General features: G+C 40.8%; 1 protein-coding gene across 1 annotated transcript in view; it reads right to left on the reverse strand.

The window, feature by feature from the left end:
- Brip1 (BRCA1 interacting helicase 1) overlaps positions 1-16,332 on the reverse strand; it is a 149,171-nt gene that overhangs the window by 83,818 nt on the left and 49,021 nt on the right. The window contains exons 8-11 of the mRNA XM_045159722.1: positions 15,013-15,234; positions 9,522-9,721; positions 7,160-7,292; positions 5,466-5,617 (exon numbers count right to left, since the gene is read on the reverse strand). Coding sequence (XP_045015657.1) covers positions 5,466-5,617; positions 7,160-7,292; positions 9,522-9,721; positions 15,013-15,234 — 707 coding nt within the window. The remainder of the gene's footprint in view (positions 1-5,465; positions 5,618-7,159; positions 7,293-9,521; positions 9,722-15,012; positions 15,235-16,332) is intronic.

The raw sequence follows: 16,332 nt of genomic DNA on the forward strand, positions 1-16,332 counted from the left end.
ACAATGATGAAGATAACTTTATAAAAATAATAGGACCAAAAACTATAAAACTACAAGAAAAAAAGAGGAATTCTTCATGGCATCATATATGGCCATGACTGTACATGTGACACTAAAAATACAGGAAAGGAAGGGAGGAGGATACTTAATAGGTTGATATTGTATATATGTAATTACAATGATTGTAATGGGGAGGTAATATGATGGAGAATGGAATTTCAAATAGGAAAGTGTGGGGGTAGGGAGGGAGGGAATTACCATGGGATATATTTTATAATCATGGAAAATGTTAATAAAAATTAAAAAATAAATAAATAAATAAATAAAAATAAAAAAAAGAAATAAAGTAGAAAAATCTTTAAAAAAAAATACAGGAAACATCAGAAAAAAAGAGAGAAAATTTGACTTCAAGACTGGAGCAACAACAAGAACAAAAATTTTCCCAGATAGGTGTTTGTATCTGTCCTCCCAGCCCACAGGAGGCCCAGGCAGTTTGGGCTACACAGTGACCACCCCCGTCTCAAAAAAGGGGATAAAAAACAAAAAGAGAGAGCCAGAGGCGAGGGGAGGGGAAGGAAGAGGAGAGGGCAGGGGAAAAAGGAGGAGAAGGAGAAGGGAAAAAGGAGGGAAGGGAGTGGAAATTACAATCTACACACACACACACACACACACACACGAATAGACAAAACAAAACAAACTTCTACATCCAAGGATACTATCTTTAACAAGTAAAAAGACAGGGCTGGGGAGATGGCTCAGACTCAGTGGACAAGGGGCCCTCAGTGGAATGGGAGCAGGGGAGAGGGACCATAACAGTATTAACTCAATGGAAATATAACCAATTTTCAATAAGTTCATATAATAAAGTTCTCAATTTTTAAAAAAGTGTTCAGGGCTGGAGAACTGGCTTAGTGGTTAAGGTGCTTGCCTGCAAAGCCAAAGGACCTTGGTTCAATCCCCCAGGACCCATGTAAGCCAGATGAACAAGGGGGCGCATACATCTGGAGTTCATTTGCAGTGGCTGGAGACCCTTGTGCGCCCATTCTCTCTTTCTCTTTCTCTCTCTCTTTGCCTCTTTCCCTCTCTCACTCTCTCAAATAAATAAATAAATAATTTTTTTAAAAAAAGTATTCAGCTGGATGTGGTGGCACACGCCTTTAATCCCAGCACTTGGGAGGCAGAGGTAGGAGGAGTACTGTGAGCTCAAGGCCACCTTGAGACTCCATAGTGAATTCCAGGAGAGCCTGGGCTAGAGTGAGACCCTACCTCGAAAAACCAAAAAAAAAAAGGTATTCCCACTCAAGCCAAGCGTCAGACACCATGTAAAAGCAAGCAGCAGGGCTAGAGGGACAGCTTAGCAGATAAGGCATTTGCCTGCAAAGCCAAGAACCCAGGTTCAATTCCAGGACCCACAAAAGCCAGACGCACAAGGTGGCATATGCGTCTGAGTTTATTTGCAATGGCTGAGGTCCTGACCTGCTCATTCTCTCTGCCTCTTTCTTTCTTTCTCACATGAATAAAAATAAAAATAATCTATTTTTTAAAACCAGCAAAAGACATGGGCTTCTGTAATCCTTGCATTCTGCTGGCAAAATAGGAGACACAGACAGAAGAATTTCCTAGCAGCTTAAGGAGGGCACAAAGCTTCTCAGGAGATTGGCAGAAACCCTGCCTGAAACAAGATGTAATGGCTGACCTGAATGTTACCCTCTGGCCTCCTCCCAAAGTATGCAGACAAGAACCTACTCTCACACAAAGTTTAAAGTAAAAAGACAACCACAAAATAGAAAGTATCTGTAAAGCATTTATCTGATACAGTGTTAATATCCAGATTATATGAAGAATTACTATAACCCAATAATAAAAATGCCAATTAAAATGTAGCCAAAAGACTTTAAACAGGTATTTCTTCAAGGAAGATACACAATTGGCCAATAAAGCATATAGAAATATTCACAATATCTTGAGTCATTTGGAAAATACAAATCAAAACCATAATGGAGTACTACTTGATAGCCATTAAAATAACTACTATGTCAAAAAAAAAAAAAAAATCCTGGCTGGAGAGATGGCTCAGTGATTAAGGTACTTGCCTGTAAAGTCTAATAACCAGGGTTAAATTCCTCAGCACTCATGTATAGCCAGATGCATAAACTGGTGCATGTGTCTGGAGTTTGCACTGGCTGGAAGCCCTAGCACCCCATTTTCTCTGTCACTGTCTCTCTCCCTTCTTCTCCCCACTCCTCCTTGCAAAATATATATTTAACTTTTATTTATTTATTTACTTGACAGAGAAAGAGGGGGAGACAGAGAGAGAATGGGCACGCCAGGCCCTCCAGCCACTGCAAACGAACTCCAGTCATGTGCTCCCCCTTGTGCATCTGGCTAATGTGGGTCCTGGGGATTCAAACCTGGGTTCTGTAGCTTTGCAGGCAAACACCTTATACACTAAGCCATCCCTCCAGCCCACATATGTATACATATATATATATTTTTTAATCCCCACAAAATCATAAGCATGAGCAAGGATATGAAGAAACCAAAACCCTCCTACACTGTTTTTGTAGGTAAAATGGTGCAGTAGTTGTTAGCCCAAACACTGCAGCTGTTCTTCAAAAGTTAAGTACAGGATTATCATATGATTTTGCAATTCCATGCCCAAGTAAACATACATGCCCAGAAGAATTGAGGAAAGATTAAGACATCTAAACTCAACTATTCATAGTGTAGCAAAATACATAGTAGGTAAAAGATAGAAACAAACCAGATGCCAACAATTTCAAAATAGATTACCAAAATTTCAAAACGGATTAACAAAACATGACATACTTATATAGTAGATTATACAACCATAAAGAGGAATGAAATTCTGATACATGCTCTACACAGATAATCTCTCAGAACATAATACTAAGTGAAATAAGCCAGAAATAAAAGAACAAATAATGTATGATTGCTTTTAGATGAAATAACTAGGAAGAATAATCTTATAGTTTGAAAGTAGAAGTTACTAAGCCATGGATTGTTGCTAGAAAATTTTCAGTGCCAGGGATAGGATACCTTCCAGTGAGTTGTTGGCCAGGGAGGTTCCTGATACCCCAAAACATTACAAGCCACTGCCAAGGCTCTTGGTTTCCCCCCAGGAATAGATGGTAAGACCCTATTGCTGAAGATTCCACATACTTGGGCTGCAAGGTCACTGAGAAATCCTCCTGGAGCTGAGATGAAAACCTCCTCCATGTAGACCAACTACAGAAAGCTGGAAAAAGCCACGCTGCATGCAGTTCGATGGGAGAGAGGGAAATCACCAGGAAGATACGCAACAGTGGACACTCCAAGCCTTAAATTTGGCCAACCAGGCCAAATGAGCCAACAGGTATAATAGTGGCATGTCTGTTATGGGAGAAACTAACCGCCCTCTAATTTGACTGGACACCCACTCCCTGGGAGGGAATACATCCCTGAGACTGAAAACCTACAACAGAGGTAGTCGTGAACCCTAAGGGTGTAATGTCTGCTGGTGTCTGGCTAAATGTATATACTATGCTCACCAAACTGCCCAGTAAGCACTTCTTTTAATGTTCACACCCATATATTAATGCTACTCTCACTTTTCATTACAGAAGCTTATCTTTTCAGACGGCAGTGACCTTGAGATGACTCAGAAGGCACCATGGTGCTGAGAAGAAATGACAGCAGAGTGCTCAGCACTGAAATATTTCTAATCACACCTTCCAAGGCTCAGGGTCCATTGCAGAAGAGGTGGCAGAAAAAATTTAAGAGACAAAGGAAGGGTAGGACTCCTTACAACATGCTCCTCCAGACACAAAGTGGCCTGGATATCCATGAACTCATCATGCCTGACACTACCTATACAAGACAATCATAATAGAAGGAAAAGATCATGACATCAAAATAAAAGAGAGACTGAGTGGGGAGGGGGATATGATTGAGAGTGTAGTTTCAAAGGGGAAAGTGGGGGAAGGGAAGGAATTACCATGGAATATTGTTTATAATTATGGAAGGTGTCAATAAAAAAATTAAAAAACGAAGTTATTAGAAAATATAAAAAGGAATATAGTAATTTTTATATTTTTATATATTTTATTTGTTATTAGTATTTTGGTTTTTCAAGGTAGGGTTTCACTCTAGCTCTGGCTAACCTAGAATTCATTATGTAGTCTCAGGGTGGCCTCGAATTCATGGCGATCCTCCTACCTCTGCCTCCCAAATGCTGGGATTAAAGGCATGTGCCACCATGCACAGCCTATTTTATTTATTTTCAAGAGCAAAGCAGATAGAAAGAATGGGCATACCAGGACCTCTGGTCACTGCTAACGAACTTCAGATGTATGTACCACCTTGTGCATCTGGCTTATGTGGATACTGGAGAATGAACCTGGGTTCTTAGGCTTCACAGGTAAGTGCCTTAACCACCAAGGCATCTCTCCAGTCCATGACTAATTATTTTATAGGTACAGAATTCCTATTTGGATTGATAAAAGGTTCTGGAAATAGATAGTAGTGGTGATTGTACATTACAAATGTACATTATGGTGCTGGATTATACATTTAATGGTTAATATGCTAATTTTATGAGTGTGCATATATGTACAATAATATTTTTTAAACACTTTAAAAGTTCTTGAAGCAGGTAATACTAAAACTATCAAGGCATGGTGGTCCATATCTGTAATCCCAGCACCCATGTGGAAGAGGCAGAAAGATCAGAGTTCAAAGGCCATCTTTGGTACATAGTGAGTTCAAGGCCATTCTGGGATACATTAGACTCCCTCAAAAAAAAACCAGACCCAAGCAAAAGAAGAGGTAAGGGAAGATGACTTGGCCATTTTTTATTTTTCACAAATTCATTAGCTGTTTTATAAACTATAAGGAAAAGACTTACTAGGGGTGGTGAGGGGGAGTTAACAACTCTCTGCTACTATTAGCCATAGATCCAAATAATACTTAAATGAAGTTGTGGATTGAAGACATGACTTAGTGGTTAAGGTGCTTGCCTGCTAAGCCTAAGGACCCAGGTTCGATGCCCATCATCCACGTAAGACAGATGCACAAGGTGGCACAAGCATATGGAGTTTGTCTGCAGTGACTGGAGGCCCTGTAGTGCCCATTCTCTCTCTACCTGCCTCTTCCCACTCTCCTTCCCTCTCTCTCTCAAAAAAAAAAAAAAAAAGTTGTAAAGGCTTATGTTTGGCCCTGGAGAATCATAAATTTAACAATGAATTGGTTAAACGCAGTTACTTGCTAATTTCAATATTCATTTCATTAATGAAAGACTAATTTCAGTTGATCTAAGTCTGTGCCAACAAGTAAGAACAAATACATCATAACATTTGCTTAAGAATCTCCTGCACATCTAAAATTATTATGCATTAAATATACATTAGCACTGGCTAGGTTGGTTTTTAAAAGAAGAAAAACACAAACCAGTTATCTTCACGTACCGGCTGTTTTCCCTAAAAAGATAGTCAAGCACCATAAAGAGTCCTTTGAGCATGATTTGAGTTGAACCGCTCAGAATAGGTACTTCGATAGCCTCCTCTTTCCCGTAAATTGAAACTTTTTCTTCTTTTTGAAGAACTGTAGAAAAATGTCCCTGTAAGAAGTTAGCATATTAAGCATGAAGGGGACAGAGTAGGGCAAGAAGGAAAAACCTCACCCAGGAACCATGAAATACGAATGAAACACGCATTTGAAATTGTAGTGCATGAGCAGTGCCAAATTCTAAGAACGCATTCTGGTCATTTGCTGGTTGGTTTGCGCGCTGCACGTCTGGGATGGAAAAGACAGCACTACAGCATCAGGATCAGCAGTCGCCTGGGCTTTAGCAGAAGCGTGGTAAAGATGACAATAGGTGTAACAAAGAGGATTTTTCAGGACACTGTATTCTACGTGGTGCTATAACAGTGGATAACTAGGCAAAGCCTAGTTGAACCATGCAGCACAAAGAGGAGATCATAAGGTAAATTATGGACTTTAGCTGATAATAATGAATCAATACTGATTCCAACTATAGCAAATATACTCTATTACACTATTGTCAAAAATATGGAAATATGTGGTGGGAGTGAGCAAAATGAGAATTCTGAGCTTTTTCTGTTCAATTTTCCTCCAAACCTAAAACTATTTGGGAAAAAAAAAAAAGTCTCTCAGTTTAAATAATTAAATGGGAGAACATAAAATGATGAAATCTAAACCCAGAAAAATGTGCAAAAACATATAAAATTCCACATGCAGCTTTAAGATAAGAGGTCATAAAAGTCTACTCATGAACTGGAGAAATGGCTTGCCTACAAAGCCTAAGGACCCAGGTCTGATTCCTCAGATCCATGTTAGCCAGATGCTCAGGGTGGCACTTGCATCTGGAGTTCATTTGCAATGGCTCTGCTTCTTTCTCTCTCTCTCAAATAAAATAAAATAATTTTTCCAGGCATGATAGCACATGCCTTTAATCCCAGCACTAGGGAGGCAGAGGTAGGAGGATCACTGTGAGTTTGAGGCCACCCTGAGACTACATAGAGAATTCCAAGTCAGCCTGAGCTAAAGTGAGAGCCTGCCTTGAAAAAATAAAAATTTATATTCCACTCATGATCTCTACTCATAAATCCTAGACTTATAATACCTAAGTTACAGTAGATAAAGTATTAATGTCTTCTTTTTAATTTCCAAAACTTTAAGCCTTGTAATTGACACAATAATTTTTTCTTGTTTTTTGAGGTAGGGTCTCACTCTAGCTCAGGCTGACCTGGAATGCACTATGTAGTCTCAGGGTGGCCTCAAACTCACGGTGATCATCCTAGCTCTGCCTCCTGAGAGCTGGGATTAAAGGCGTGTGCCACCACATCCAGCATGACACAATAAATATACAACTAACAATATTGCTTCCTTTTTGTTTTGAGTAAAGGAATCAAACTCTCTAAGCCTTTAACTTACTACCAAATAATAGTACGTTTCAACCATCATTTACTCATGCTATCACTTAAAAATGATTTAGATTTAACCAATAAGATACTAAAACTAAATTGTGAATTTTTTTAAAATTTCCATATTATTTCCCAGAGGTGTTAGGGGCTTGTTCCCAACTACATCACTTCTAATTGACTAAATGAGGGCCATAGGTGGGGGAAAAGAACCTTACCTGCAAAATGGAAAAAGTAGCAGTAGTGATGCCCATTTTATGTAAATTTAAGAGCATTTCACTTCCACTCCATATTTTACAAGAAGATTCATAGTCCCTTTCTACAAGATGCTCAGAGTTTGCGACTAGCCAACTGAAAAAAGCATAAAACAATTCTGTCAACCATTAGCACCCTTAGAACAAGAGAACTGTTGTCATTGTCACGCATGGGTTTGTATTCCTTGCAGTTCTCAGGATATAGGTAAGGCCTGATACAACTTTAAAAAACTTGTGTCTTTCCTATTGCAAAATAGGTATTTATATAACTGAGAAATAAGTTCTCACTAAACAGAATCAAGATGGGCGTGGTGGCGTACACCTTTAATCCCAGCACTCAGGAGGCAGAGGTAGGAGGGTCTCCATGAGTTTGAGACCACCCTGAGACTACATAGTGCATTCCAGGTCAGCCTGGGCTAGAGTGAGACCCTATAACGCCCCCCCCCCCAAAAAAATCAAGCTGGGCTGGAGAGATTGCTCAATGGTTAAGGTGCTTGCCTGTAAAGCCTCAGGACCCAGGTGTGATTACTCACTACCCACTAAAGCACAAGGTGGCCCATGAGTCTGGAATTCGTTTGCAGTGGATAGAGGACAAGTGCACTCATTCTCTATCTGCCTCGTTCTCTCCCTCCCTCTTTCTCTTTCTCTCTCTTAAATAAATAAAATATATTCAATTTGTTTTTAATTGTTAGGGCTGGAGAGATTGTTTAGTGGTTAAGGCACTTGCCTGCAAAACCAAAGGACACAGGTTCAACTCCCCAGGACCAACATAAGCCGGATGCACAAGGTGGCACATGCATCTACAGTTCATTTGCAGCAGCTGAAGAGCCTGGTGCACCCATTCTCTCTCTGTCTACCTCTTTCTCTCCCATGCACACTCTCTATCAAATAAATAAAAAATAAAATAAAAATTTTTTAAAAAATTTTTTAAAGACTCAAGCACATGATTTTTTTCATGGAATCATACTGCTTCATTTGACTAATATCTGCAAGTCAAGCATTAGGTGTTTATCCTTACTGTACATTAAAAAGAACTACTCTAGCCGGGCGTGGTGGCGCACGCCTTTAATCCCAGCACTCGCCTTTAATCCCAGCACTCGGGAGGCAGAGATAGGAAGATCACCATGAGTTCAAGGCCACCCTGTGACTACATAGTGAATTCCAGGTCAGCCTGGGCCAGAATGAGACCCTACCTCAAAAAAATAGTACTCTATAAATTAATATTCTATATATTAACACATAACAGAATATTTGAAATAAATATTCATTGATGCCAGGCATGGTGGTGCACGCCTTTAATCCCATCACTCGGGAGGCACAGGTAGGAGGATCATGGTGAGTTCAAGGCCACCTTGAGTCTACAGAGTAAATTCTAGATCAGCCTGGGCTAGAGCAAGACCCTACCTTCAAAAACCAAAACTAAATAAAATATTTGTATCAAAGATTATTCTGGGGGGAAGGGAGGATATTACCATGGGATATTTTTTATAATCATGGAAAATGTTAATAAAAATTGAGAAAAAAATTAAATTTCAAAAAGATTATTCTGATTAGAAATGACAGCAGTATGGGCTGAAGAGATGGCTCAGCAGTTATGGTGCTTGCCTGCAAAGCCTAATGTCCTGGGTTTGATTCCCCAGTACCCACTTAAAGCCAGATGCACAAAGTGGCACATGTAGATGGAGTTTGTTTGCAGTGGCTAGAGGCCTTGGTATGCCCATTTTCTTCCTTCTTTCTCTGTCTCTCTACTTGCAAATAAATAAATAAATTTAAAGTATTAAAAATCTTCCCACTAACTAAAACCCACCACTAGAATCCTACTCCAATTGGAGGATAAACCAATAAATAAAACCATGACCCAAAATTCTAAAATGTTAACGAAAACCATGTTCAAACAAAATAACAACAAATAATTCAGTTTCTGTTCAATGCCCTAAGTGGGGCTATTAAATTATCCTGCTAAATTAGAAATAGGATTCACAACCAATTTTTAAACTCTGTTCTTTTCATTATATCCTATTTTGTGAGTACTTTTTAATTTTAAATAAGACAAAAAGTTTGACTAGAAACAAATAACCCATTTCCCAAGTAGTGTAGATGATCAAAGTTCGCCAACTGCAAAATTACCTATTTTTTGTTGTGTTGTTTCAAGGCAGGTTCTCACTCTCTAGCCCAGGCTGACCTGGAACTCACTCTGTAAATCCAGGCTGGCCTCAATTTCACAGTGATCCTCCTACCTTTGCCTCTGGAGTTTAAGATTAAAAGTGTGCAACACCATTCCCGGCATAACACGTTTTTAATACAAAACCAACACAAATCCTCTTACTTAATGAAGCTATAGCACATGGCTCGTAGGGGTTCATGGTGTGGCTTCCTTATGTTACTGTTGACCAAACTGTCCAGTTCATCTCGAGCAAAACGAAGCTGAACTTCTGTCACACTGTAACTTGCTGACTCCCGAGCACAGTCTTCAATATTATGAGCTTCATCTAAAATAACAACCTGTTCTTTCAGATTTATATCCATCTAAAAGACAAAAGAATTTTCCTGTAAAACATTCAGCAAAATGGATTCAAGAGCAGCAAGTAAAAGACTTCAATTAAAAAGTAACACTACAGGGCTGGAGGGAAGGCTTAGCGGTTAAGGTGTGTGCCTGCAAAGCCTAAGAAGCCAGGTACAATTCCCTAGAACCCACATAAGCCAGATGCTGCGCATGAGTCTGGAGTTCATTTATAGTGGCTAGAGGCCCTATTGTCCCCATTCTTTCTCTCTACCTGCCTCTTTCACTCTCTCCCTCTCTCTCTCTCTCTTAAATACAAATTAACACTATACGCCAATACTGCTGTGCAATTATATAAACAACTGATTCCAGGGCCTTAAATTTTTGAGGCGGGCTGGTGAGATGGCTCAGAGGATAATGTGCTTGTCTGAAAAGTTTATCAACCTGCATTCGATTCCCCAGTACCCACGTAAAGCCAGATGCACAAAGTGGCGCATGCACCTAGAGTTCCTTTGCAGCAGGTAGAGGCACTGGTGTACCCATTCTCTCTCACTCTCTCTCTCTCCCATTCACCTGTCTTTCTCTCTCTCTCAGCATGCAAGTAAATAAATAAATTAATTTCATACACATCACAGAGTTTGCCATTTTTTATTCACAAAATACTTGACAAATCTATCAATAAAAATATACCTATTAAATGAGCATGGATCAAGCAAGGCATCATTGGCTAAACAGAAGAGTATAAAATGCCTCAACGAAGGGGCTTTCAATATACTCTTGTGATTCTCCTACCGCTGCCTCCCGAGCCAAGTGCTGGGATTAAAGGCATGCACCAACACACCTGGCTTTTTTTCCCCCCCCTGGGCTTTTGTGCACGCTAGGTCAGCACTCTACTAAATAAGATACAATCTCATCCCTGAATACAAAACCTTCAAAGTACACACCACCACAAGACTCAAACGATTCCCAAAACACTACCATAATGGAGGCTGTAAGCATTTGCCTCATTTTAGGCATCCTGCAATCCTTCACTTTAAACACTGTTCTTCCCCAATTCCTATGTGGTACTAGGCAGGCTATTAATCTATAAATCTGCCAACACCACTCACAACAAGGGCAAAGCTCGTAACCCAGTTCATCAGTTACATAGAGTATTCCAGTCTTCTGTGGTCACAGTGACGGGCTCAGACTCAGGGATGGATATGCCATCCAAGCTACAGTCAGTTGAGGGGATTAACATGAGCTCATGATCTTTCCTTCAGATCAGCTTAACTGCTTGTCTTCGGTCCCACAAGCAAACAGCGTGCCTCAGAATGAACCAACACAAAGAAGAGTTACGGGGCTGGGGAGATGGTTCCAAGGATGGAGCACTCACCGTGCATGCATACCCAGAACCCATCTAAATGCTGGGTGAGTGCGGTGGCATTTACATGGGAACCCCTGGGTCAAGCTGGCTATCTAGCCTAGCCAAATCAGTGAGCTCTGTGTTCAATTGAGACACCATGGTTCAATAAATAGATGGAGAGTGGGAAAGATACCTGATGTCACTTTCTTGACTCCACATGTGTGCAAACATACAAATGCACAAACAACATGCACCTATAAAAACCAGTCAAGTTGATGCAGTTTAGCATTGCTGATACAAATCACCTGACCAAGAGCAGCTTGTGGGGAAAAAGAGGTTTATTTTGGTTTATAGGCTCATGGGGAAGCTCCATGATGGCAGGGAAAGTGATGGCATGAGCAGAGGTTGGACATCACCCCCTGGCCCACATATGGTAGACAACAGGAACAGGAGAGTGTGCCAAACACTGGCAGGGGAAAACTGGCTATAACACCCATAAGCCTCAATACACTGCCTCCAGGAGGCGTTAATTCCCAAATCTCCATCAGCTGGGAACCTAGCATTCAGAACACCTTGGTTTATAGGGGACACCTGAATCAAACCACCACACAAGTATTTCTAAGTTCATTTGTGTGTGTATGTGTATAGGCCAGATCACCTCAGGCATTGTGCCTCAAGAATACTGTCCAGTTTTTTTCATTTCGGGTCTCTCCCTAGCTGGAGTTCACCAGTTAGGTTAGACTAGCTGGCCAACAAGCCCCAGGGATCCTCCTACCTGTCAGTGCTAGAATGACGTGTGAATGTCAGCATTTTACATGGGGTCTGGACATTGAGCTCAGGTCCTCCCTCACATTTGCAAGGCAAGCACTCTGCTGACCGGCCTAGCTCCCCAGTCTCTTTAGTTCTTTTTTATTTTTGCATGTGTATGTATGTGTGGTGTTTGTGCATTGTGTTTGCAGATGTGTGTGCAGAGGCCAGAGGTAAATGCCAGGTGTCCTTCTCAATCACTCTCTATTTTATTCTTTGAGACAGGATCTTTCATGGCCCTGGGAGCTCACCGCTAGCTAGAGAACTTAGGGATCCCATGTGTGTTTCTCTCCAGGGCTGGGATCCAGGCACATACCACAATACCTGACATTTTATGTAGGTACTAGGGATCTGAACTTTGATGCTCATGCTTGCATGGGAAATATTTAGCTCACTGAGTCATCTCCCCAGCCCCTCTTAAGCTCTTTCTTTATTTGTTCATACATTTAGAAGCAGGGTCTCAGTCTAGCCCAGGCTGACCTGGAATGCACTCTTGTAGTGCAACTGGCTGGCCTCAAATCCTGGTGATTCTCCCTACTTCCACCTCCTGAGTGTTAGGATTAAAGACGGGAGCCACAATGCCCAGCTTACCTCTTAAGCTCTTTTTAAAGTTAGGCTTATGTAACCTGTAATAGAGAATCCTAACTAGTAAAACAAAGATGTGTTACAAAGCAGTTACCAGTGAGTTATGCTGAGAAAATAACAATATGTACAGGACTGAAAATGACTAAGGAAGAACCATGGAAAAACAGAAAGTAGACTGGAGTTTCAAAGATGAGGGTTCCAATCAGGACAAATAAAGAAGGTGCAGAGCACCTCAACAAAACGGTAATCAAAAGATACTGTATCTTCAGGGGAACAGTAACTTTTGAAGGGTTGAAGTTGGCAGTTTTAGAAACACAGCTGACATGGGGGACTGAAGAAATGACTTAGTGGTTAAGGCGCATGTCTGCAAAGCCAAAGGACTATGGTTCAATTCCCCAGGACCCATGTAAGCCAGATGCCCAAAGTGGCACAACAAGCATCTGGAGTTTGTTTGCAGCAGCTGATGGCCCTGGCACACCCATTCTTCTCTCTCTCTCTCTGCTCCTCTCTCAAATAAATGTATAAAAATATTTTTAAAAAACAAACTAAAAAGAAAACACAGGGCTGGAGAGATGGCTTAGCGGTTAAGCGCTTGCCTGTGAAGCCTAAGGACTCCGACTCAAGGCTTGATTCCCCAGAACCCACGTTAGCCACATGCACAAGGGGGCGCACGCGTCTGGAGTTCATTTGCAGTGGCTGGAGGCCCTGGCGCGCCCATTCTTTCTCTCTCTGCCTCTTTCTCTCTCTGTCTGTTGCTCTCAAATAAATAAATAAAAATAAACAAAATATATAAAAAAAAGAAAACACAGCTGAACAGGCAGTTTTGTATCCCACTAAGTATCTTGAATACAAACTTAAGAAAAATGAACATACCCCAAAACAAACAGAAAAATAAAATTTTAAGTAAGATATAGTAAAAATAATACTGCTAGCTATGGTGGCACATGCCTTTAAACCAGCACTCAAGAAGCAGAGATAGGAGGACTGCTGTGAGTTTGAGGCCAGACTGGGACTACAGAGTGAATTCCAGGTCAGCCTGGGCTAGAGTGAGACCCTACCTAGAAGAACCAAGACCATCATTATTATCATCATCTAGCATTCTCATGTTTAATGTCTAGTTGAAAGGCAAACAGTAAGAGACAGCACAGCCAGAGTACCAACAATAGACCTAAACACAAGGCCTATTAACTCTTAAATTAAAAGATATAATAAAAACTGCATGCCAGGCGTGGTGGCATACACCTTTAATCCCAGTGCCAAGGAGGCAGAGGTTGGAGGATTGCCATGAGTTTGAAGCCAGCCTGGGACTAGAGTGAAATACTACCTTGGAAAAACAAAAAACAAAAACTGCACAGTCAGATCTAAAGAAAGTAGTAACAAGAAAACACGAAGTAATTTACTTTTTGTCTTAAACTGTAACAAATAGATACTTCTAAAACCAGACAAACTCTGAAGTTCATTACTCAAAAGCTCAATGAGGGTTGGAGAGATGGCATCATGGTTAAGGTGCTTGCCTGCAAAACCAAAGTATCCTGGTTTGACTCTCCAGGACCCACATAAGCCAGAGGCACAAGGGGATGCATGCATCTGGAGTTCATTTGCAGTGGCTGGAGGCCCTGGTGCGCCCATTCTCTCTCTCTCTCTCAAATAAATAAGTAAAATATATATTAAAAAAAAAAAAAACTCAGGGCTGGAGAGATGGCTTAGTGGTTAAGCACTTGCCTGTGAAGCCTAAGGACCCCGGTAAGAGGCTCAATTCCCCAGGACCCACGTTAGCCAAATGCACAAGGGGGCGCATGCGTCTGGAGTTCGTTTGCAAAGGCTGGAAGCCCTGGTGCGCCCATTCTCTCTCTTTCCTCTATCTGTCTTTGTCTCTGTGTCTGTCGCTCTCAAATAAATAAATTAATTAATTAAAAAAAAAAAACCAGCATCTTCATGTTTAAAAAAAAAAAAAATTCAGTTCTTACTTTTAAGGTTATTTTTTGTATGAATGTATGTGATGTGTATGTGCATACAATGGTGTGCCCATTTGGTGGGGGGAGGTTGGCAGAGGACAACTTTCACAGCACAGGCTTCCAGGAAATTCTCATGTCCATACTTCCCTCTCATCCTGCTGTCCATATGCTGGGATTACAGAAGCCCACCATGGCTTTCACCTTTTTATTTATTTATTTTGTTTTCTTTCAAGGTAGGGTCTCACTCTAGCTCAGGCTGACCTGGAATTCACTATGTAGTCTTAGGCTGGCCTCGAACTCACGGTGATCCTCCTATCTCTGCCTCCCGAGTGCTGGGATTAAAGGAGTGTGCCACCACGCCTGGCTCACCTTTTCACATAAGGACTGTGGCTTGAGCTCAGGTACTCTGGCTTGAATAGCATCCACTAAGTCATCTCCATGGCCCCTAAAATGCCGTTCTTAGTTCACCTTAGAATATGTTTCTATATGTTTATATAAACTGATTTACATAAATTCAAAATGAAGCTAAAAGTAAACACATGAAAGCTGAAAATAAGCCATTAAAACCTCACTACTTATAACCAAACAAGTAGGAAAAGCATTCTTTTTTTACCCATATACTCACACTTTCCCTTATTTGTGCATCTAGAAGGTAGTTGTAAGGACAAAATACTATGTCGGCATCTTCTATTAGTTCTCGAGCCGTGTAATATGGACATGCCTTCAGTTTTTTACCTAGGCTGACAAGCTCTTCTATGTCCCAGGCTTTGCACATCCCTCCAAGAGTCTGTAAGGTTTGCTGATTACCAATTTTATGAACTCCATGGTACAGATAGCAGGATTTTCCCTACAAACAAACATATATAACTGAAATGTGAACCAATTTTGGAAAATGTGGAATAAAATAAAGAACACTGTTAAAGCCACAAAGCTAGTATTTTACAAAGAAAGCAGATAATATATTATTTATAACATGCCTTTTGCCCCCTCTATGAGACAGCCTTCGGCCTCATTATGTTGCCCATGCTGACTTTGAATTCAAGGGTTCAAGTGATCCTCGTGCTGGGATTATAAGCCCAAGCCATCACTCCTGGTTACAATCAATTTTACAACCAATTTTAAAGATACTATAATGACTGAGAATGAGACAGCAAGAGCTACAGATGCCTCAGATTAACCTGAGATGAGTATTTTTTAAATTGTTTGTTGTGACTATGATATTAGGCATAAAGCATTTCTGAAAAGATAAGCAGAGCAATGATACCATTGGCTACTTTTAAGGATGAGAATTAAGGATGGAGGAGAGAGACTGAAAATATGGCTGAGTGGTCAAAGACACTTGTTTTCAAAGTCTACTGGCCCAGGTTCAATTCCCCAGTCACCCACATGAAGCCGGAAATAAAAAGTGGCACAGGTGTCTGCGTTCGCCTATATGCATACATGCAAACAAATAATAAATAAATATGTTAAAAAGAGAATTGAATGACTGGGCAAAGGAGGAGAGGAATTTCTATTGGCTCTTGTTTCCTCTAGCTCAGGCTGACCAGGAATTCACTCTGTAGTCTCAGGGTGGCCTTGAACTCATGACAATTCTCCTACCTCTGCCTCCTTACTGCTGTCCCAGGCTGGCCTCAAGCTCACAGTGACCCTCCCACCTCTACCTCCCAAGTGCTGGGATTAAAGGTGTACGCCACCACACCTAGCCTACTTTTCTTTGTGTCTTTTCTTTTCTTTTATAGACAGGTTCTTGCTGTGTAGCCTAGATGGCCTCAAATTTGGAATTGTGCTACGACAAAATGTCAGCCTCCAGAGTACTGCCATTACAGATACGTGCCACCACGCCCAGCCAATTTCCTATCTTCTGACACTAAGTGGCTCAATAATGAGCCATTGTTCATCAAGTCCATGTACAAATTGAAAAAAAATAAATGTGGTGTTTCTTTTT

This window comes from Jaculus jaculus, chromosome 9 (assembly GCF_020740685.1).
Source record: "Jaculus jaculus isolate mJacJac1 chromosome 9, mJacJac1.mat.Y.cur, whole genome shotgun sequence".
Taxonomy (NCBI): Eukaryota; Metazoa; Chordata; class Mammalia; order Rodentia; family Dipodidae; genus Jaculus; species Jaculus jaculus.